General features: G+C 44.3%; 1 protein-coding gene across 6 annotated transcripts in view; it reads right to left on the bottom strand.

The window, feature by feature from the left end:
- SSX2IP (SSX family member 2 interacting protein) overlaps positions 1-24,489 on the bottom strand; it is a 450,188-nt gene that overhangs the window by 94,047 nt on the left and 331,652 nt on the right. For 4 of the 6 annotated variants that reach the window (XM_085602084.1, XM_085602088.1, XM_085602086.1 and 1 more), the window contains one exon: positions 7,423-7,596. In XM_085602084.1, the coding sequence (XP_085458210.1) occupies positions 7,423-7,596 (174 nt within the window). The remainder of the gene's footprint in view (positions 1-7,422; positions 7,597-24,489) is intronic. The other 2 variants (XM_085602087.1, XM_085602089.1) reach the window with 1 other exon arrangement.

Below are 24,489 nucleotides of genomic sequence, written 5' to 3'. Positions count from 1 at the left end.
TTATGGACTTCCATGTGGGGTGAAAAAGGGGGAATTCTACCCCACACCTGCTGAAGATTGGGATGGTTGGGAGGCAGCTGTGGCGAGCCAAGGATCTAGATTTCTTCTTGGTGTCATTGGCACGGGTTTGAGAGGTGCACTTCTTCCGTCTAGATGACTGGCTATACATGGGTTCCAGTTGGTTGCTTACCTCTGGTCACATCCGATTTGTCATAAGGGGGGGGCGGTTCTTCTATGCTTAATCTCCCTACCAATTGGAACCTCCCCTGTAGGTCTGGAACCTCCATTTGTCATGAAAAACGGCTGAACCAGGGTTTCAATCCTGAAGACTCCTAAGAATTATCAGTTTTCATGTATGTCTTAATGTTCTGTAGGACATCATTCACATGTTTTCCAAACAGGTTGAGTCCACTTTGCTTGGACCTCTGGATGGAAAGCTGTAGACCACAGCTACCCCTGACATATTAAAATAGCTGCTCATGCCCGCTGATGAAAGGTTGTACTGGATAAGTCTATTGCAGCATCAATGATGATTGCAGATGTTTTTGCTCCCTCGTGGGCAATTTCCCCATCATGCCACATCTGGCAGTAGTAACCACCCAATACTGCTAAAGAATTTGTCATTTTGATTGATGTCACCACTGTCTCACGAACCGTATGGTTCAGCTGTGTCTGAAGGAGCGGGTGATGGCATGATCAGGTTCTTTGATCTGCACTGTCCCGCTAACAATATAGCAGAGTCTGGATTTGGGTGGCCAGTAATGTAGCAAGGGGGCGAATCTGGGCTGTGGGATATTAGATTTTTGATTGAGCAGTGTGAAGACCCCTCTTAAGCAACAACCACAAACCCTGTCAGGGTGAACCACAAATGTCATGAAATTAACCTCTGCGTAACCCTCTGGCAGCTTGCCACATATGCAGTATACAAAGAGAAATAAAGTGAAACCACAACATAAAAAATATTCCCAAACAATTTAGAAAAATATTACATTTTAATAAATAATTTTACACCAACACAATTTAAATCGAATCAATAGGGCAGAGTTATGGATTTTTAAACTTTTCAGTAAAAACCAGAGCCTAAATTATCAAAGAGACAACCGCGGGTTCCTGGTCACCCAAGATTGGGGCAAAGTCAAAAGTTAAGGTTGACCGTCTTGGAGTGCAGTTTGGTTACACAAGGTAGATTGAGCCCGGCCTCCGTTTACCTTCGGACTTACAAGTAACTTTGAAGAAAAATCCTCCACAGGTCCCGAAGCATACTGAACAGTTGGTCTCGGGCCAAATATTTATACCTGGTCTCATCCTTTTATGTGGGGGAAACTTCTAGGCTATCCTCCACACCCACCCTGTGCCCTACCCCTCCACCCCCCCCCCCTTGTGTACAAGACCTCAATATCTAATGTACAGAGAATGTTTGTGTCAGGGTCAAAACTGAAATGTTTCACTTGATTGATTATATCCATGCTATCTTTTACATAGCAACGTGTCTTTGGTACAAAATACTTGATTAAGTAATCTACATTTTAGACCCAATGGTTCAAGAATGTAGATTGGGTGTAGAGTCCTTGTACACAAGTATCACACAGGTAGAGGGGCCTCATCAGGGACAGCGTCACTGAGAAAACCACTGAACATAGAACAGGTCCACACTTTATTCCCACGTCTTTAATCATAAAACTCCTGGAACTATGCCTCACCTGCAACTTTTTCTACTTTGATGGCCATTTTGTTCCCAAAGATCGAAGGGATATCCAAGGGGGCCGGTTTTTGCCCAGAATTGTGCCATGCTTGCACTAGGGACTCCGTACCATTTTACCAGTTCCTCTGCATTCGCAGGAACTGTTTTTTCAAACAAGATTTCTTTCAAGAGGCCATCACTCTACCGAGGGGCTAACCTCAAACTAGTGAAGCAATCTATGAAGAGTGCTTGGTATTGTCCTAGATAGGAACTTCTCCCTCCCAAAACAACAAAAAAAGACAAGGACCCCCTAGTCTGCGTCACTTCTCTCAAATTTCACACCAATTGAAAACATTAATCCTCAGACACTGGCCAGTCCTTAATGCAGGTAACCTTAATCTTGAACGTCTATTTGCATTTCACAAGAGCAGGACTATTAAAGATCATCTAGTCGGAGCCAGCCAAAAAGACAAACCCCTTAATAACTTATAGGTCCGGACCCCATTGATGGGACCCTCCAAATGTGGTAACTGAGCGGTTTGTCAATTTACAATTGAAACCAAGGAATTTGTATGTGGTAAACATCAAGATTGCTTTAAACCACTTCTCAAATTGCAATACTATGAATGTTGTTTATGCAATTATCTGGCTATGCAATAAGATCTGCATCGGTCAGGCGACACAAAGTCTGCATCCGTATATGCCAACACAGAAGCAGACTACGCTGCAAGGTGGCCAATGAGCCTTTGGTCAACACTTCACAGAGGAAGGACACTGAAAATGACCCCCACCCTTCCAAAAGAGGTGCTGACATCACTTCAATACTTGCATTCTGGATTCAACAGAAAGACTATGACGCTGTCAGCCCTTTTGTTTGCAAGACCCTTTTAATGTTTTTACGCAATTTTTGCTGATGGTCCCCTTTTTCTGTTCTCACATAAGTTACCTTTACTGTATACTATGGTTTCTTAACACACTGGGGTTTATGGAGATGGCGGCTCCCGTCATTCCATTTTTTAATCAAAGTAACCTCACATTTTTTCCATACCACATGTATGCCCTGCACTGCTCATGCTTACAACACTACACTATTTATTTCCTGATCTTGATTCCTGATATTGAAGGTGACATTTTCCCTTGGTCTTTAATCACATATTCCAATCTCGTGCAATTGTGTGTTTTGTTGCCATACCCATCTCTACAGTTAGTATGTCTGATTCTTAAAATTCACTATTGTGTATCTTGATTTCATGATGCCATCACTACTCTGCTATATCTAGGTGAATGGCTTAGATGAAGACATTGTTATGTAGCTTGATTTTGTATTCTATCATGTCACGTATGGTCCTTCAATTCTCTATTCAACAGGATGACAATGGTTACTTGGTGTCCTTGGTCAGAGACTTCAAATACAATATGCAACGTGTACTCTCTGCTCTTGGTTGCAACACCTCTCCAACATGGCAGCCACACGATTTGACTATTGTTTATCGTTTTACACTTCTCATTGCTCTATGGGAGATACAATTGTTCTTCATTACATACAGGTTTCTAGCTCTCCTGAAGCCTTTGACTAATTTTACCTCACGAATCTGCCCTCTGCAAATGCTATCTCTTACATGCAGCACCCACTGCATGATGGCCGCCACTTATCCTTACTTGTACCATCACCGCTTTCCAATATGGATACCCAATAGCACACCCATCACGTCACGCAGACAAGCACACTGCTTTAAGTCAGTTTGCAGCCAGCCACTTCACCACTTGCTTGCACCCAGCCGCAGTTCGTTTTCACCTGGGCAATTCAGGTAAGAGGCCTTAACTTCTCATGGAATTCATCATGTCACTGTAAATATCGCTTGCCTGCACCTGCTATTTTTGTTTAAGGACTTGTACTTTTCTCCTCCGTGACAATCTGGTTGCCATCTAACAGGTAATTGCCGCCCACTCAAATCCATAGCTTGTGCACTGTTCGAGAGTCCTTGCCCTATTGGGTTTAATACTGTCCCTCTATTTCAGTCCCCTCATGCTTTGTGGATACGCGGTAATATTGGTGCATTAACATGGAAGTCAGCCATTGAGCCCCTTTCTATCTTTTATGAAGACTTGACTTATTTTTGGGCCCCAGTATTCTCCACTTGACGTTTCTTCACTCCCTTCTTCTTTTGGTAATATTGAGTGGAGCCCTACTGATTGGATTACCATTGTGTACCGTTCTGGTATTCTGAGCTATAAGGCAGCATTATAGTGGCATGGTTCCCACGAGATTGGTTCACTTATTTGTTCGTCACTTACACGCTGTGCGCCACTAGTCTATTGTGCATGGTTTTAAGTATTTATTACCATCACAACCTGAACATGTCCTTGATTTTTGAGTGACATGCGGTAAGGCACCTGGATGCTCGTGCATGTGACGGTTGACCATACCTCTATCCATTATTACATGATTTCTAACTGTTTATCGCTACCCCTCCCTCTTTTCTTCCTCTTCTCTCTCTGACCTTCCCTTGTCTTAGCAGATAGTTGGTTACAAATCAGGGTTACTACTTATGTATCTCAGGCATAATTCCTCATGTCCTGATGATTATCCCTATATCCTAGTATGGGATCGAAACGGCATCAACTATAGTACCCTGCCCCAAATTGCAGCAATTATTAACTTGCATATATGAGCATAGGTACTTACTGTTTGTGACCTAACCATTGTTTTCTCATTTATGTCACATGGAAATGCCTGAGCTTTAAAAAAAATTATGCTTTCTTTTGTTTGTTTCCCCACTGTAATGATTTGCATTTTGACCTGATAAATGCCAAGTCTGTTCCATCTGAATATCTGGCATAGACATCATTGCATTTCTATGTCTCAATAACTTTCTTATCTTGCACTGGAGGGACCTTTGTTCCTTTAAAAATTTCTACAAGGGGCATTTTCAGAATTAAGGCTTGAAATCTGACTTTTCCACTAATAGAGTTTAAATTACAATTAGCTTGACAACAAACATGACATTTCTATCTGTTCCCAATCAAATGTTAGGACTTAATAAATGTAATCAGGTAATCCAATGTTATGCTACAGGAGAGGAAGGCGTCACATTAGTGTAAAATGAATTTGGGAGTTGTTCACTACCAGGACATGTAAAACCTAAAAGTACATGCCCAACCTTTTAAATACACTGCACCCTACCCTATTGACTGTATAGGGCCTACCACAGGGGTGACATATGGAGTAAAAAAGGAGGCTTAGGTCTTGCAAAAGGTTCATTTTGTCATGTTGATTCTGCAGTTCAAAAACACAGGCTGCAATGGCAGGCTGGAGACATGTCTCAAAGGGCTACTTAAGTGGGCAGGACAATAAGTGCTGCAGCATTTCATTTATAGTCACAGGGTACATGTAGTACCACATTACTAGGGTCTTAAAAGTAAATTAAAAGTGCCAATCAGGTGCAGGCCAATTTGACCAACTTTAAATGAGAGCACAAAACCTTTAGTGTTTTGTGGAGTTTTATATAGCTCAAACTAGACCCGAAGGAATCCGAGCGCTTTGCATGAGCACCAGCTACGATACAGACGGATACATTCATTTTTGTTAGGCACGGGGAGATTGAGTGATTTGCCCAGACTCACAGAATGTTGTGTCCCTGCCGAGACTCTAACCCGGTGCCTCAGCTCAGAGGTCGACCGCCCTAGCAGTTAGGCCACATTCTCTCCCCATTAGCACTAGTTAGCAGTGGTAAAGTGCACAGAGCCCTAATGCCAAAAAAAAAAAATACATTCAGAAAAGGGGAGGGGTGAAGGTAAAATGTTTAGGGATGACCCTGCATAGAGGGCCAAGTCCAACAGCACCAGCTGTGGCACCACTGCTGGAACGATAGCTGGCACACTCAGTTTTAGACCCTACTGAAAAGAAAGTCCAGTAAGGTTTTGAATCTTATGGCTTTATGCAGTTCTTTGCATTCCTGCCTCATTGGGAGACTGAACTCTTTAGCAGCAGTCTGCGTCCTGAATGAAAGTGGGCTATGTGGTCTAGAGACCAGTCTGATTGGGTGGGCGATTCATCACCTTCCATGGGTAAGATGTGGGAGATCACCTTTCTTCAAATCAAACACACAGGTGCTGAGTCTTTGTCCCCAAGGTCTTTAAGAGTTGGTGGTTCTAGTGGTGGTTTGATAACTCTGGGAGGTATAGAGTGCAGGCGTAGGTAGCCCTGTAGGTTGCAGAGGAAGAAATCGTTTAAAGGTGTCCATGTGTTGCAAAGTTAGCAAAAATGTAAAGGCACTCTTCCATAACGAGGGCTGTCAGCTACGAATGTCTGTCTGATACTTGTACTCCTGGCAGGTTTCCTCTTCAGAAAGGGCTTCCTCCTCAAACGTAGGAATGTAACACACATCCAACTGTGAAGGGCCGTAGATAGTCTTTGGTCTCTGATGTCTGCCTCCAGTTTAGATGCCAAAATCTGAGTGGGCATGCTGGTGGCCACCTGGATGGATGAAAAGGTAGCTGTTGTAGAATAGGCCATTGTTGAAGAAGTTGTCGTCAAACCTGTAGGCATCATTGCTGGACTTGCTGTTAGAGGCCTCGTCTACGGCGTCATCAATAGAGGAAGCAGGGTCACCTTTGAGTGGTCATCATGGGTGGCATCGGTGTCTATCTTCACAGTTATCAAAGAGGCTTGTGCCATCGGTGACAATAGGAATGTCAACAACAATGATTTCATCTTCATCACAGACTAAAATGACAAGTCACTAAACAAACTTTTGTTGAGGACTGTGGCAATTTAAACAGTTTACTGTTATTTAAGAATACTGGGATTCCCAGCCTGATGACGGGGAATGACTCAAGCAGGTGAATGTACGAAAGATCTAATGCTGGACAATGGACTCCATCACCAGAAGCGTTCCCTCCACACAATCGGTGATTGAGTTCAGCACCTGAAGACATACAAGAGATAGCTTGGTGCTATTATCATACTGTTCGATGTAATCCCAGCGGGCTTAAGTATATGCCTTGGCTCAATAGGGAGGTTAAAAACTGCTTGAAACTAATTGCACCTCTGGACTCCTCTACACAAGGAGCGCATCTATATGCACGTAATGGACTGGGAGAAAGAAGATAAAATTAATTTAAGACCAACCCTCCCTCCAATTCTAAATTGGAATGAACTTAAGTATGACGCTGGAGCGCATTTGCTAGGTACAGACAAGGTTGAAATGGAAGCTTGGCAAGACAGCAAGGACTGTCAGACAGAACAGGGATGTAGATGCACAAGCATGCAGGTATGACCAGCAGGCAGAAGTAGATCACCTGATGGTTTCAGGCTATTCTACTTTCTCTGGATAGGCTGCATAAATACATATAAGCACACTGTAAATAACTTGCTACAATGTACATGACAAATATGCAATACAGGAGGAACTTTAGTGGTCTAGCAATGTTACACGCATATGAAACCAGACGATGAACATACATGAAACTTGAACATATTCAAGATAGTCACAATAAGTTACAAAATAAGAGTTGTATCCAAGTAAAGGGACTTTGAGACAGAATAACTGCTATGTATGTCACATTGTGTAATCAGAGGTTCAATTTCCATAGGAAATTAACGGAGCTTAACAAGCTTTACATGATGTAGGAAAATTATTCTGTATGGTATGAGACCTATTGAATCAAATACTATTCAGAGTATGCTTGTAGGGAGGCAATGGTATGTAGGTTATTTTAGTTTTATATTCATAACGTACCTCTTGTCCTAACCTAATGGCAGCTTCTGTAAAGCTTCTTCGTTCGCTCTCAAAGTTCCTTCTTTGTTCACTAAATAGCCTCCATTCTTCCTGTAAGCGCTCTTTATCTTCTAATAGATAACAATCCTTTAGGAGTGTAGTTGTATCGTCATCACTTGGAGGAGCAAGCTGCTGCTATAAATATAAAACAAATTTAAGTTGCAATGATCTACAACAATAGATTTCCTGGTTGCTTACCGTTCAGAACAAGATAACTTCTCTGCGAGAAGCAAAGAAAAAATTCAGTATCCTATAAAACAGGATCAAAATGTGCTCCTAAACCCTAGATTTAATTTGGTATTAAGTCTGGATTGTACAGGCCCTCCTACTCCCAATATTTCTCACATTCACATCTAACTTAGTGTACTGCCCATGTAGAGTGGCTGTCTAGAAATGGTGAAAAGAATAAAGGGGGTGAGAGGTATGCAGGACGAGCCTAGGCATGACAAAAAAAACAACAACAAAAAAAGCATTTTCTTTCCCCTCAATGTATAGTTAACCATAAAGTCGCATTCCCACAGGCCAATGTGCCTTGCTGCAATATACATTTCACCCCTTAACTGAGAGGAGAGACTGGCGCCTCCAGCCACTTATTTGTCCTGTGTGCTCCACTGCAAAGGGAAAGAAAGTGAATAGTCGGAGCAGCTGCCAAATAAAATAGTATACAAATGGTCTCAAATGCTCAGTGAGTGATAACCAAATACGATATGAATGAAAAGCGATTAATCAAAGAGTCGAGCAAGTATATTGTGGTGTACACAAACAAACTGGCAATCAGAAAATAGTCATATTCACGCATCCTGGCTCCCTCTACTTTCTAGGGGGGGGTGGGGGGGGGGGGGGGCTGAAAAACTGGTTTGTCCCACTTGGGGTGGGGGTGCGGCCAATGACAGTTTTTCTGCCCCCACCTCCCCAGGGCCAAAAAGGGAGTTTGCCTTCAATTTGGCCCCGAGGGTGGTAGAAAGTCCACTACACACTGGCATTCTAGATGGCGGCAAAACAAACAAGCATTGCCATAGCCAATAGGTTTCGCCTTTGGGACCATACAAGTGTTTAGCCATGCAACAACTGATGTTGTTGCACCAAGGATATTGTGCTGGATAACTAAACACTTATAAGGTCCCAAAAGCGAGACCTATTGGCTATGCCAATGCTTGTTTATCATGCACTGCGAAGCTCACACAGTAAGCAGATGCATATCAGAGTGCTTCAAAACCTTGCCAGGGATACGAAGCGCTTTATAAATTATACAACTCAAATCCTGTTTACTCAAATTCCCTGAAAGGGTTTTTGGCCCCACAAGGCGTAAGAAAACGCTTTACAAGTACTAGCACAATCCAGGGAGTAGGGTATTATGCACTGGCAAGGTGTCAAAGGCACAAGGGGTGAGAAGCGTGCCATCAGGTTCGAGTGATAAGATCCGGGAGACTTTTCCAATTTAAAAAGCTTTGACATCAAATGAGACGTGCAGAAGGGACAACGTCCGACGCGGGAAGTGGTGCGTGGCGGTCACGCGCACAGGTGAGGGATCGAGGCAGGCGCGAGGTGAGGGGCCGAAGGTGTCCACCTGCCTCCTGGCCTCTCTGTGCAGGGTGTGCTGCAGCATGCAGTCCTTCGTGGTGACTCCATAGTTTCCTGGGACAGGAAGCGTGGGCAGAGCAAGGGCCCCTCCCCAGAGCCCCATTGGAGAAACCTTGGACATTTTCGTCTCAGACTTTCTGGAGTAGGTGTGTGACAAGGAGGGTGGGGAGGGTTTTTCGCAGGTGATGTTAACCGGAGCGGAGGTAAGGAAGGAGGAGGGGAGAGAAAGAAGGCAGAGTGGAACGGGTAGCTAGAGCAGAGAGGGTGAGGAGACAAAAGAGGGGTAGAGGCGAGACAAACAGGGAACATTGTGGATGAGTGGCGAAAAGTGAGGTGGCGGAGACAGGTAACAATAAGAGTTAAGAAAGGACGTGATAGATGAAAATTAAGTGAGTGGAAACTGGCGAGAGACACACACGGGAAGGAAAAAAAGAGGAAGGAGATGATAAAAAGTGAATGTGTACAGGAAAAAGAGAAAGATGGATAGTGATTCATACAGAAGGGGCACGTGCCAGAGGAAAGGGGAAGATCAAAAAGACACTGGGGAAGAGAGCAGCGCGGGAAAGAAAACTGGGGGCCTACGGGAGACGAAATTAGTGAGGAAGATTATGAAAGTGGCGGGTGAGGGAGAGGGGACGACAGACGGAGAACAGGCGGTGAAACAGAGAAGAAGATTGTCAGAGCGAAAAGAAGACAAGTAAGGGAGAATATGAGAGCGTGAGGAAGTAGAAAGAGAAGATGGGCTGATGTAAAAGAAAAGACGAGGGAAAGAGCGAGACAAGACCGAGCATTTTCAGCATCTTGTGAGGGTGACACTGGCGGCCTGCGTGGAGAAGCACCACGTTCTTAGGGTGACCAGATCCTGAGAACCAACAAGCATTGTCCACGAAAGTAATCGCGATCACGATCGCTGTGAAAGTGATCGCGATGACGCGCTAAAACACGCAAGGGATGCGCGCGCAAGCGCGCGTGCTTGTTGCGTGTTCTAGCAAGCTGGCTAAAAAGCTGGGGGGAAAAATGCTACCGCCGGCCACAGCTTGCGCGTGCCCGCGCACATGCACTGCAAGCTGCAGCCGGCGGCAGCATTTTTTGAAGCCCTCTCTTACTAAAGTCTGTCCGAGCAGCGCATGCGCGCTGACTCAGCAAGACCTAAAAAGGAGGGTGTCTAATGGGATTTCTTCCCCGCCCCCCCCCCCACCCCTTGGGGCAGACTGGGGGTAATTACTTAATCATCCATCCTCCAGGTGAGGTTGAAAGACTGTCAGGACTTTTTTATATACATATTCATTTTTTATCTTTTTTTCCTGGAGTCTGGTGGGTTTTTAGCCCCTCTGTTCCCCCCGGGATGGCAGATCGGGGGTAATCACCTACACCCACCCCCAGGTGGAGCAAAAAGACTTACATTTTGCTGGTGGTGGAGGGAGCTAAGCCCTTGCCGAACGGGCCACTTCCCCAATTCCCTGATGTCTAGTGGTGCCTGTGGCAATTCCCAAGCAGCGATGCACTGGGTAGAAACACGATTGGGAAGTGGAGATTGAATGATGCCTCTCGCAACACAATCAGTGCCCAAGGGGCTGAGATATGCCCCACTAGCACTGATACAGTGAGAGAAATTAGCCCTTTGTCTCGTTTCACTTTCACTTTGGAATGTAATGACGTCAACGCACCCAATGGGGAGGGAGTGTAGTCAGCCATTGGTCGAGAGACGTACTTAAGAGGTCAACCAATGATGTCATGCAACACAGCTGTCACAGTAATTTTCACTGAATGCCTGAGATGTGAAGCTGTAATGCTTGGCAAAAGAAAGCACAGATGATCGTGTAACCACATGGCAGATTTTTACAACCAGGACTACTCTGGAAAGAGTCCTGCAGGCAACCATCACTCTAGTAAAATGTGCATCAATGCCCTCCACAGTCTCGTTCTTGGCTAAGGCTCAGGATATCTGGTTAGAGTATGACCCAATCCGAAATGGAACGTTTGGTCACCGCCTTGCCTTTCTTAGCTCTAGTGAATCACACTCTTCTGTGATCAATATAGGAAACATCCACACATTTAGGGTTCAGTTGCCCTTCCTCCTTTGTTAGGTGTAGAGGTCAGAATAAAAATGGAAGGGTAATTAAATTAATTTTGTAATTCTCTTTTGCTATTAATGGTACAATTCTTGTATTAGATTACTTCCTTTCTAGCTGGCAGGACCCAATCCAGTCTGGGTAATTTGTCTAAAGCCATGCTTTTTTTAATCCTGTGAGATTACCCAAGGAACCACCATTTGCCCTCTGCTTTTCAACCTATATCTATTCCTCCTACCATTTCATCTTCAGAAACAAACATATTTGATGATCTATGGCCTGGCCACCAATTTTCATCTTTCCCAGACTGTTCTTTCCACATACTGGAATCTGGATTCAGAATACTTTTTTTTTTTTTTTTAACTCAACCCTTTTATGACACAGATTTTCTCACTTTAACAAAATTAATAGGCCTGCCTCTTTTGGCCCTCAACCGGAATACTCTGCTCACAATCTAAACGCTAACCTCTCTATAACCACAGCTTTCTGCTATTATTAAAAGCTACTTTGCCCATTTTAAACAGCTAAAGAAAAGCATTCCTTTCATAGCTTTTTCTTATAGTGACAGGAGTGAAGGCCTTTGATACAAGCATGCATGGTTTATGGCAATGCTGTATACCTTAGTTTATCAAAGAAATTAATAGATCACCTTCAAATACTCCAGATTGCTGCAGTCGGACTGGTTTTCAATCCTAGCAAATTTTAACAGGTCTCTTCCTAGGGTGCTCAATGCACTGGTTACCTGTGAATAAGTGTCCTTTTGAAAAAACATCTGTATTATGCAGCGTCTTCAATAGGGGCCCGTTCCTCTCCTTCCTTTGACAAGTTTCAAAAATATAAATATCTAGCTGGGAATTAAGATCATCTTCCTCCTTGACCTTTGCTGTTCAAGGTAAAAAGCTGGGGAGATACATTTTTTCAGATTTCAAGGCCTATTTTTACGGAACGCCATACCATTCATCTCCTTGAACAACCTAATTTGCCTCACTTCCACTCACTTATTAAAATAAGTCGGTTTTGAATATTTCCGTGATTTATTTTCACAGCCTTTTCCAGTCAGTTTTTAGCACCAGAGTATGATCATGCATTTCACAAATACCAATAAATACATACATAAATAGACTGAGCCATACCAAATGCAGAATCACTTTGAATAAGAAGGATAAGCATGTGCGAAGGACATATTTGTACAGGGGGAAATCTGTAAAAGGAAATAAACAGAAGTTCTGAACATCTTTGATCCGATTAAGTTCTCACCAACACTGTCTTTGGGGTATGAACCAAGCAGAGGTGCATCAACTTTCATGGCGATGCCATCAAGAAAGTCATTACAAGATTCACCTCCCACTGAGGAACTATGTAATTGATTGGAGGAAACTAGTAAAGCAAACCTTTCAGAAACTAGCTACCCCAGACACTGTTGTGCAAGGTGAAATGCAATGACGGTAGAATGGAAAGATTTAAAGGTGTTGAGGAACAGGCAGCTTACAACTAAGATTCAATAGTTTGGTGCCCCAAATCCTTCAAAGCTCAGTTTGGGACAGGCTAAATAATCTTTATCTTCCCATACTTCTGCAGTACCTTTCCTTAAAGCAGAATCTGCAGAAATGTTTACAACAGAGACTAGCTAAACCTGAAGGCATTCACAAGGAATCATACAGTGGTTATGTATGCCACATAACCAATTTGGAGAAGATCAACTCCATCACTTCAGCGTGCAGCCCCCTTTGTGGTCCTCCATTGAGTGATGAGGCATTCAAAATCGTATTGAAGGAGTCTGAAGATGAGCCACTATCAGGAAGATTTGCTGTCACTCTGCACAATCTACAGGTAAATCTCCTCACAACATAAGGTCCACAACTCCACACCACCCTGCCTGTTCATAAAGTGGACAAGAGAGGTGTTGTCTAACAGAACAGGCATGCTGTTCCCCAAGATGGAAGGGTGAAATGGCTTTATTGCAAGGCAGAGCACCTGCAGATTGAGCACATTGTATATTCAGGCAATGCTCAAAAGTAGGTCAATGACAACCATAATGCCACCCAGATGGGCACACCAGCTCAGCAAGGAATCATCCACAGTAACAAGAGTCTGGAGAGCTGAAAGGATGACCCCACCAAAAAGGTTAGAGGGATATAACCACCAGCACAGATCTGGATGAATAGAGTAGGAAACCTTCACCTCAGCCACGAGACTCGCCTGATGCTGAAGCCGCTGGGACCTCAGGAACCACTGAACAGCTTTTAGCCACCATTTAGAGCGAGTAGGAAAGGCTTTCATGAGGTGCATGTCTTATACCACCTTTATCAAGGTCAGCCTTGAGAGGCGAGACATTTGGACACTGGTGGTAAAGTCCATATCATGGAAGAGAGTTATTGTCCACTGAAGGCGTCACTAGACCAGAGATGGGAACTTTCCTTTCACTAGCCAGTTGTCAAACTGGAGAAGTTGATGGACTGTAGCTGACTGCTGCATTGAAGTCACCACAACGACCAGTACTTTTGTAAAGAAGCATGGTGTTATCAGTGCGAACTGTAGAACAGTGAATGATAATACTGTGATTCTACCCAAAAACTCAGGTTAGGTCTGTAGAAGGAAGAATTGTTAGGTGGAAATAGGCATCCTCAAGATCCAAGGGCACCAACCAGTCTCCCCTATTCAGGGTCAGTAAGGACAGCACCTTGAATTCTCCTGGCAAATGTATTACTTCAGAAGAGGGACGTCTCAGACCTTTGCCCTTCATGGGGAACAATCAGTAGAAATAGAATTCTGTGCCCTTTTCTTCCAGAGACACTATTTCTATAGCCCCTTTGATTACAGGGCAAGGATGTCCACAAAAAGTAGAACATTTGTGTTAATGTTTTACATGTCCGGACAGTGAATACTTCCTAAAGTTGTTTTTCGCTGTAGCAAGGCCATTTCTCTCAAAGACTGACACTGAATTACCTTAGGACACTTAATAAGCAATAACTTCAGTCTGAGAACAAATAGAGAAATGCTTTGTTCACTCATTTGAATTAAGTTGAAATTCCTCTTTAATGGTAAAGTTACATTGTAAGTTACTATTCTGAATATGCTACTTTCGTTTTTAGGTCGAGCCTACAGTGCATGCCCCTTCTGCAAGACCATTTGTAATTACTTACACCATGTTTATGCCCATCTGCTGCTTGCCATAGGTTCCCTCCAGTGCCCCTCTTACTTGCTGCATCTTGACTCGTTCTGGGTGCCGATAGCTCACTTCCGTTCAAGACAGCAGCACTGGCCGATTACAGTCTCCCCGTAGTCTCATTCTTTATCTGTTTATTTTGAGAACTCCTTTATTTATTCACTGGAGGCACGGTGAAGCTTTCACCCAGTGCTTCAAAATTCTTACGCTTTTGCTTTCAGAGCAGCCTTGTTTTAAACTGCTTTCCAAAACCTATTTTAACAGAGTCTCATTTACCCCTTCCAACCCATGTTCTACCAGTGTTTGGAGCTTATGGAGGAGGGGCATCGAAGGCAGCAGTCTGCAAGCTCCACATAGATTGCAAGGGACCTTTCCAGAAAACACAACACTGGGAGTATATTTTAGTTCAAAACCCTTTACATGCGTTTCATATTTTCGTTCGTGCTTCTTTATGGAAAATTGTGAATTATGTTTTGCAGACTACATTCTACTCTGCAGCAACGGCTCATCATGGTTTTGCCCATTCAGTTTTTGCTAACATTTGTGTACTGACACTTTCCACATCCTCTTTCAGGGCACATTAGACTGGAGAAGAGGGTTGCAGAGCATCTGGAAGTAGCAACAATATCTGCTGTTGCACAACCAACCTTCAGCTGCACAAAAGAACATTGGTTACCCATTAACTCTCAGGGTGATGTGGGCCCAGGTCTGTGACAAACATAAAACATGGAACATTCTTCCATCACAAATAGATGCACCTTCGCTTAACTTCTTCCAGTGCACTAGCATCACCCTGACACAAGACTCATGCAAGAAAAGCCACAATGCAGGCAGGTAACAAACATGCCATAGAAACGGACTGGGATGAAACGGTCTCGTTAAGGCAAAAGCTTAAGATACAGTCTACATTCGTGATTCCCAAACTTTAGAACCACAACCTATTTTTTAGTACTACAAACCATCACAACCCATTTAGCTTTAATGGACTTGAGGCGGGCAATTTTTTAATGCAACTAAAGCGTCAAGTGGTAGCGCCTGGTCATTTACAGACAACACATTTTCCATTGAACTGGTCACTAAATTTCCACAGACATACAGTACTAATAAAACTATAATGCACACAAGTTACGTATGCATATCGTGTTTCAGTGAATATTTATTATTTGTGCATCACCATGTAAAGTGTCTTGAGTTGTTCTGATCCTATTAAAATCTGTTTCCATTACACTTCTGAGTTACAAAAAAAATGTGCTTCATTTTTGCTTTAACTGCTGAATGTGTACAGCTCATTTACTGGTACTTACATTTTGTTGGGTGTTACAAAAAAAATGACATCCTAGGGCTTTTCCTTTCACACTTCATGTACCCCAGCAAGAGTGTCAGATACGTTGTGTAACTTTTATATGACTGCAAAGAGAAATTAGTTTGTAAAGACCAGTCCTCATGTTTAACAAGCATTGGCAATGCAATAGGTCTTGCATTTATGAGAGTTGAGCTATTGGCATTGTAAATGACAATGTCTTTTATTTATATGTTTTGAAAACCTGCAAAAGGTGCGTAAACACGCACTTTGTACTTCTAGTTGTTGCTTACGAGAAGCTAGGCTGGCAGTAACTGTGCTTCTTTTATTGCCAGCCTTGCTTCTGGTAAGCAAGGACTACAAGTACAAAGTTCGTATTTCCGCACGCTTGCAGGTTTTCAAAAACACAAATAAAAGGCATTGTCATTTACAATGGCAATAGCTCAACTCTCGCACATGCGAGACCTATTGAATTGCAAATGCTTCTTTAGAATGAGCCATGTTATCTAAAACACAAAATTAGGCTCATTCATATCATGCTTATTATTTGACTATGTTGGTCATTACCTTTGTCATTTTTTTAGGAACACTGATTTGGAACGGTGGTTTCGTGATCCAAATGGCGATTCATTAACGTCTTAACTGGTTTCCATGTACCAGCTCGTCAACCAATGGGGCCCACATGGTTATCTGATGCAGAATTTGATAGTTCTCACAAAAATTAGGCGAGTTCGCAAGGCACTTCAGAACTGCATCTCACTCCCCTGTGAGTCCTCAGGAGTCTAAATCATTGCGCTCTTCTGTTGGTTTTTCAACAGCATTTATGCTGGCGTGCCATACTGATGCAAATTGTGATTAGACCGTATCATCTTCCTTGTTTAAACCCAGGCAAGGTTTACCACGCACACTGGTTATAATAATAATAATAATAATAATAATACAGAATTTTATAGAGCGCGAGCAGTTACCTCTCGAGGAGGTGTCCCGGCGCTAGATGCAGAGCAGAGAAGCAAATACCGCCATGCAAGTCAGCCAGATTAGCCCGGTTGGTTGAAGAGCCAGGTTTTCAGCATTTTTTTAAAGCAGGGTTCAGAGGGAGCCTGTTGGAGCTCAAGGGGGAGTGAGTTCCAAAGCCTTGCTACATTGGCCGAGAACGTTCTCCCACCCAGCCGAGCCCTTTTCACTCGAGGGACTATTAGCTGGATCCGGTGGTTAGAGCGGAGAGCGCGGGACTGCGAGTATCTTGGCAGCCGATCCCTCAAATAGGTTGGGCATAAGCCAAACAAGGATCTGAAAGCTAGCGTGAGGGACTTAAATTTGATTCTATTGGCTACAGGCAGCCAGTGAAGTGTTCGAAGATGCGGAGAGACCGAATGTTTAAATGGAATATGCATTAGCAGTCTCGCAGCCGCATTCTGAACCATTTGCAGGTGTTGAATTAAGTATTTGGGCAGACCTAGGAGTAGGCCATTCGCGTAGTCCAGTCTAGATGTAACTGTTGCATGGACTACAGTTTTCCTGCAATTTACCGGAAGAAACTGCAAGATTTTGCGAAGGTTCCTAAGTTTGCCCAGACAGCAGCCCATCAGCTGTTGTGTATGCGAAATGAAAGACAGATTATTGTCCCATCGTACTCCCAGATTTTTTGCTGAGGGGCTGGGGGAAGGGGGGGAGCCCATTGCCATTGGCCACCAGAGCTCAGATGAGGGCGGAGTGCCTTTGCCAAAATACAGCACTTCTGTTTTACCCGAATTAAGCTTTAGTTTATTGGTATTCATCCATCGTGCCACATCAAGGAGACAGCCTCTAAAACTTGACAAGGCTGCTTCAGACACCTCTGCATATGGAAACACAAGCTGGGTGTCGTCGGCATAAGATACTGCCTTGACCCCCCAGTTAGCAATAAGTGTGAAAAGTGGGGCCATATAGATATTAAATAATAGAGGGCTGAGCGCTGAACCCTGTGGCACGCCGCACCACAGCGGCTTCGGTGTAGAGGAGGCGGACCCCAAAGCCACCTTCTGGGTGCGCTGGGACAAGTATGAATGTAACCAGTCCAGTGCTTGAGCTTGTATACCCACTTCTGACAACCGAATCATCAACCTTGCGTGGTCGACGGTGTCAAAAGCCGCCGAAAGATCCAGGACGACTAGTAAAACTGAGTCTCCCGAATCCAACGACCACCTTATCGACTCAGCCACCTCGATCAAAGCTGTCTCGGTACTAAAGCCGGGTCTAAAGCCCGATTGAGTCTCATGTAGAATCTTGTTGTCCTCTATAGATTTGCTGAGCTGCCGCTGGATCATTTTCTCCAGCATTTTACCTGGGGCAGCCAACAAGGAAATAGGGCGGAGGTTGCTGAGATCCTTGGGATCTCCATTGGGCTTTTTCTTTAGTGGGAGCAGGGTGGCATGTTTCCATATATCTGGAAAGACCCCCAAAGAGATAGATGTATTCCAAACATGTAGTAGGGATGGAGCTACAAAATCCACGATTGAGCACCACAATTTAGGGGGGCAAGGGTCGTCCGGTGAGCCCGATTTACAACAGCTTAATTCCTTCATGGCCGCGAGCAGAGTAACTGGTTGGAAGCAAGTTAGCGGGCCACTTGTCAATACTTTGACAGGCTGATCTGATTTTTCTGTTAATACCTCTGGGCCAAATGTGTCATAGACATGCTTGATCTTTTGGTCGAAAAAGTCCGAGATTTCATTGCAGAGGCTGACTGAGGCCGGTATCTCCCTTTCAATACATCTAGGTTGAAAAAAAGACTGAATCACTTTAAAGACTTCCTTGCTGGAGTGTTCAGCCTGTTCGATTGACTCTGCAAAAAACTGTTTTTTAGCCTGTCTGACAGACTTTTGAAATTTGCAGACGGCCACCTTATAAAGGGACCTTTTGTGGGACCCATAGTTATGTCCCTCAAATATAGGATTATTGTATTTACAGATTTTTGGTAATCAAGAAATTCTTGATTTATTGAAACATGATTATTTTTTGTATTTCCAGGTGCCTTAAACTATCTCACTTCGTCCTGATAATGATCCTTACTAAACTTTATGGGGTCGAAATGTCGTCAATTTACGAGTGGATTATTTTTTCATTTGATCCGGAACACGTACTCTTACCTTAAGTCTTACTGAGAAACCCAAGTATCCATACGTATGAATCACCAGTTCTGTACATCTGTTTTTTGTATAGCACTTGCAGACTTTAAATTCAATTATTACACCTACACTGCGCCACTTTATTTTTGGGAGCACCAGATTGTGATATGTATGGAAATAAATCTACTTTCAAGATTAAAAAAAAAAAAAAAAAGTAAATAAAATGTCTGTTTCTTACCTCCACCAATCTATCGATGGTTGCGTATGGTTAACCAGGAAGTTGAGGCTTTTACTTCCCCTTTAGGGACCCTTGTTTTTTCTATTCACTTTTAGAAAGTCGGAATTTTCCATTTTTCTGGCAAAATGTGCCTTTCTGCCAGTGTGCAGGGTCACAAGACTGAAAGACTAAGGTGAGCTGTGCATTCCTTTCAGATATGGGGACGAAAAGAGGCCTGAATGGGCGGGGTGGGCTGGGAGTGGGGGGGGGGGGTGGAGCATGGGGGTTGAGAATTGCACCCTACACTGATTTGATTTCAGAGGGCCCTGCCTGCAGCACACACTAAGGTACCGGGCACCAGGCTTGCCCTTGTCTTTGCCACCCTACACAGTTTGGAGCAAAACCCTGGGGAATAATTGACCAGAACCAATTTGGGAGTAGGGCATGGATTGCCCACACACAAAGACTGACATTGGGTATAAATGTGGCACCTTCAGAACATGTCATCCGAGAACTCCTGGCTGTGGACGATTTAGAAGGACTGCTGTGCTCTTGGAAAAAAGGAAGACTGGAACTGCTTACCATGTACCCAGGACTCCCAGAATTGTCTCCAAGGGTCAGTTGACTGACCACCTGATGGAGCTACAGGAAGTTTCCAAAGTTCTACTCTGGAAATAGTCTGCTGACCAGCACCAACTGGACCTGCCTAAGCCCTGCTACTGGCCTCTGCTGGAGTGAGTCCTGATCACCACCCCCCTCCACCACCTCCCAATAAAAGGACCTGGACCGTTGGCTGTCATCAGTGAGTACTCCTCTGGCCTCAAATCTACAGAAATCTACACTCCAGGTGAAAATTGAGAAGTCTGAGAATCTTCTTCACTGCAAGTGGGCTCCTTGCATCGAACTGTCACTGCGTCTCCCGCAAATACAATGTTTAAATTGCGGGCAACTTTTCATGCCAAACAGCAACCGCCATTACAAAGCTCCAGTGACTACCGCTGCTCACACCAATATAGATCTCCTCGTGGCCAACTTGAAGCTCCAGCTGAGGCTCCTTGGATGGACTAGGACTTTGAGAAGCTAAAGTCTTCAGCTGGACCAGCTAACCGCGAGTGGCACTTTGTGCTTCTAGGTGCCATTTTTATCTAAAACTTTAAAAACCACGTGGCACAGGACCAACAACTCAACGCCGCACTGTTTGTTGCAGCACATGGTGGTCGTGTTATCCATGAGAACCTGAACTCCTTACCCCTTGATTGCCAGGAGGAACGCCTTCAGTGCCAAGCAAATCGCCCTCAACGCTAACAAGATATATAGTCGAGCTTACGGTGGGGACTAGACACTTCTGATCACCTCTCCCAGACGACCCCCCCCTTTAACCCAGCAAAGATGCATCAGGCACAACCTTTAGCTCTGAGTGGGGTAAGGAGAGGATTCTGCCGTCAGTCCAATTACATTTGAGCAACCACCGCTACAGGTCCTTTGTTATGTTACACTGATTTGTATAGCTCACTAATCACCCATAAGGGTATCCAGGTGCTCAGCAGGAGAGTAGGCGGAGGACTCCCGGGAGGCTTTTTAAAGAGCCAGGTCTTCAGCTTCTTGCAAAATTTGAGGAGGCTCTAATGTGCTGTTGGGAGCGGGGTGGGGGGGACGTTCAAAGCTTTGGCGGCAATGTAAAAAAGGGGCAACCTACTGTTCTGCTGCAGGTTATGTGTGAAAGTGAGAGTCCACCAAGCAGTGGTGTCTGGAGGGTTGATGGAAGTGTGAGCAGTTGTTGAGGCATGTGGGGTCAATGTTGTGTAGTTGTTTTTACTTGTGCATGAGGAGTTTGACGTGAGTGCATTTGTGTAAGGGAGCCAGTGGAGTTCTGAGGTGTGGTGTGATCTGGGCCGGCGAGGTAGTCTTGCTGCTCTGAATTCTTTGGAGTTTTTTCAGGAGGCGTTTGGTTATTCCAGCGTAGTTTCTCCGTAGTCTAGTCTGCTGGTTATGACTAACAAGTTAAGGGGTGGTAAGACCAAGGGTAGAGAGGTTCTCTAATACGACAAAGGAGGGATAAGTTCTCCCTGTAGAATACTATTAAATTAAAAAGTATCCCATCCGGAGCTCAACCAGCTCCTTTGGAATTTAAGTGGGCCACTGGTACACTGCGTGATGGCACACCCACCATTATGGGTAGGTAATGAAAGCAGCCCTTTTTTTATATAACCCTCACCCACTCTAGTAGTGGCATGCTTCATCATCGGGATCACCCCGACTCCTAAAGGTAAGGGGGGGGCTAAACAATATTCCAGGGAGCACTTATGAAGATAGGGTGTGTGGGTCGCAACTTTACAGATAACATTCTAAACTCACTCCTAAAGTATCCTTTATTAGTAGAGTGGGAGGGAAGTCTTCCCTCCCACTCTACTAATAAAGGATACTCCACAAAATTATTATCAGTATCATTTAAAATAAAAAAAATTTAAGTAAGTGTAATTAGTCCCTCCTTCTGATCACGGTGTATCATTCTCTTTCAATTATCTGTTCCATATAGGTTTTCCACGAGAACAATTTGAAAGGATACCAGGTAGATTTCACCTGGTGTATCATGGCATGTGGTAAGATTCCCTCATTACCACAGATGATAGAGTAAGCCTAGTGGCTCTGAAGATAGGGATACTGTAGCCCTGACGAATACCCCAGACCAGATAGGCTTTTTCCTTGTGGGCAGAAACATGTTGGTGACTAGCAGACTGGTTTGAGCTCTCCATGCCCGCCGAGCAAAGTGTTTTCAACCATACCCAAAGTCCTCATGAATAAAGGTGATTACCGAGGAACTTTGAGGTATTTTTAGATTGTCTGGATCCCGCTTTATCCAGGAAGTTTTATGTAAGAACTCCCTCCTACCCCGAAGTCTTTGCAAAGGTCGAATCCGCCTTGGTGGTACTATCTTACCAAGGTGAGGAGAGGATGTCTACGATGAAGCATGACACTAATATAAGTGCAAGACATCCTCTTACACGAAGGATGGCCTTCTCCGTTTTAAATTGACCCTCTCTTAATATAGCATTGACGGATGAAGCTCCCCCTGGAAGTGTAGCACGGAATCATCCTTACACATCTGTGTACTTTCTGTACAGGCACCCTGCTTTTTGTGATATTTGTTTCCTACACTAGAGGAACGCAGGAGTGTTCTGTTCTCCTCCTCCCAATTTTGTGATATCAGTGAGTCCTGTAGCCAAGCCTGCCTTTCCTTGAGGTTGGTCTGAACTTTGGCTTTACCCTGGTCCAGACTGACCTAAAGTAACCCCTAAGCGCTAGTTGACACTAAGCACTACATTTTGATTTAATCTTTAAACATTCATAACTCTGCTTCTACTTATTGAATTTGCTGTTTTGGTCTTGTTTTACTCAAACAGTGCGGGTGGGGGTGTGTTGAACAAATACTTTATACATTGCCTCTTTAGATAAGCCAGACTGCTCTGTGCCAAGCTACCAGAGGGTGAGCACCGCCTATCTTTTAGTATGTATCTAGCTTACCCTGACTTGAGTGGCTGTTTCTGCTTGTACAGGGTACATACTCTGACAACCAGAAACCCCATTTATAACATTGGTGTTCTGCCGTGAGGATAGGACTTGTGTTTGTGCAATACCATATAGTAACTCATTGTGCACTACAACTCTATACTAAGACCAATATGAACCCTTTTCCAATTCTCCCTAAACTGGCATCTTTGAATTTTCTAAAAGTCTTTTTTACTCCAATACTAATTTTTTACCGCAAGGTCTATGGCCTTATCTGGCAATATGGAAATTAAGCTTGCCAATCTGGAAAATACACAGTGGCCCAGCTCAACGGATTATGCCAAGAAATGATGGCATTCTGTAAGAAGCGCCAAGAAGACAGAGCTTCAAAAAGCCTTAAGAACATGGGCAGTAGCCCACCAGAACAACGCGGAGGATGAGGAGGAGGAATTGAGAGTTTTAGGAGGAATCGGAGCAAGACTTGTTTAGAAATCATGTCATGCAGCCTACTGATGTGGGGGGCAACATCCTCCCAGGACTAGAAGTCCGCAGCAGACCAGGCAGCAGTGTGTCTTCAAGGAACCTGTACCCAGATAAGCTAGAGGGCAGGAGAGAGAAAAGAAAGCTGAAGCTAGAGCTTTCAAAATTGAAATTCGAGAAAGAGCAGGTCCCTTGCCAAGCTAGAAAAGGAGAAGGTCCTTGCTAAAATGGAGAAAGAGCAAGCTCTAGAAGAGAACGGACTGGCCCTTGAAGAGAGAAAAAGGGTAGGTGAGCTCTACATGAAAGAGCTGGACATAAGAGTCATACAAGGATTTGGATTAGGCAGTAAGGAAGGGATGGGATGATTATTATTATTCAGTGGTGCACAACTTAATTTTAAAGGAGCACATGCTTGATATTTGTTTATAGACCGCATCAATACCTGGTTGAGAGCAAGTTCACTGACCCCAGGAAGCGTGCAGAGGAGGCAGACATCTGGGTCAGCACCAGAATGCCCAAGAAGGCATCAGGGGTGAGAGGGTGTTGTAATGGTTTTTACCAGAAGGAGGGGGGAGATAAATAGACCGAGTTCTCTAAAGGCCCCCACAACAACTCACAGGGGAAAGGGTATGGTTCTCATTCCCAATCTTGCCACTAGAAGAAAAACTACCATGACAAACGTCAGTAGCCCAAGACTCCCAAGTGCTACGAGTGCTTTCAGGATGGACACCCCTGATTCAAAGAGTCCAAAAAGAGCACCACCTCCCACCAGAGGAAAGACTCCAGGGGTGGCTAGTGTAGTGCTGGGGAGGAGTTTGCCCCAGTTAATGGAGGGTGGGGAAAGAGTAGTGGGGTTACCCTAGTCTCCTTGTGTGACAGTGAGATGGTTGCCAAGAGCCAAGTGCCCTCAAATACTAAGTATAGGCAATGGGTCACCATACATGCAATCAATATGGAAGGAGTGTGGGGTAATTTACAAGATCTCCCCTCCTAACCATCCACAAACAAATGGGCTTGTTTAGAGTCAACAAGACACTGGCGGGCATGATTAGAGGCCTTCCTGAGGAATAAGTGGGACATCCTCTTGCCATGGATGTTTGCCCACAGGGAGGTACCACAGAAGGGAGTGGGCTTCAACCCCTTAGAGCTTCTGTATGGCACCCTGTTAGAGGGTCTCCGAGTTTGGTCGAGGAAGGATGGGAGCAAGCACCCAGGAAGATTCCCCAGGATGTAGTGAGCTACATGCTGGCCTGCAGGATCCACATGGCTCAGTTGTGGAAGCATGGTTCAGTCAATTTAGAAGCCAGTCAGGCTGTGATGAAAGAGTGGTATGACCAAAATTCTACCACTGTGGAACTGCAACCTGGGCAGAAAGAGCAGGCTATGGAACCTGTGGAACCCAGGACCATTGGACTAAGTCCTATGAAGTGATTGAGAGGAAGGGCAAGGCAACGTACCTAATGGAACTCCAAATCCCCAGCCACCCTACAGGTTTTAAGAGGTCTGAAGTCACCATGCTGTTGGTGACCGACGGAGATGAGGAGGAGTAGAGTAAACCTCCTAGACTCAGAGGAGAAAGATGGGTCTGTGGAGGGAGT

Source organism: Triturus cristatus, chromosome 4_2 (genome assembly GCF_964204655.1).
Source record: "Triturus cristatus chromosome 4_2, aTriCri1.1, whole genome shotgun sequence".
In the NCBI taxonomy this organism is placed as follows: domain Eukaryota; kingdom Metazoa; phylum Chordata; class Amphibia; order Caudata; family Salamandridae; genus Triturus; species Triturus cristatus.
The sequence above is the reverse complement of the archived record's forward strand: the minus strand, read 5'-3'. Positions and strand labels throughout refer to the sequence as shown.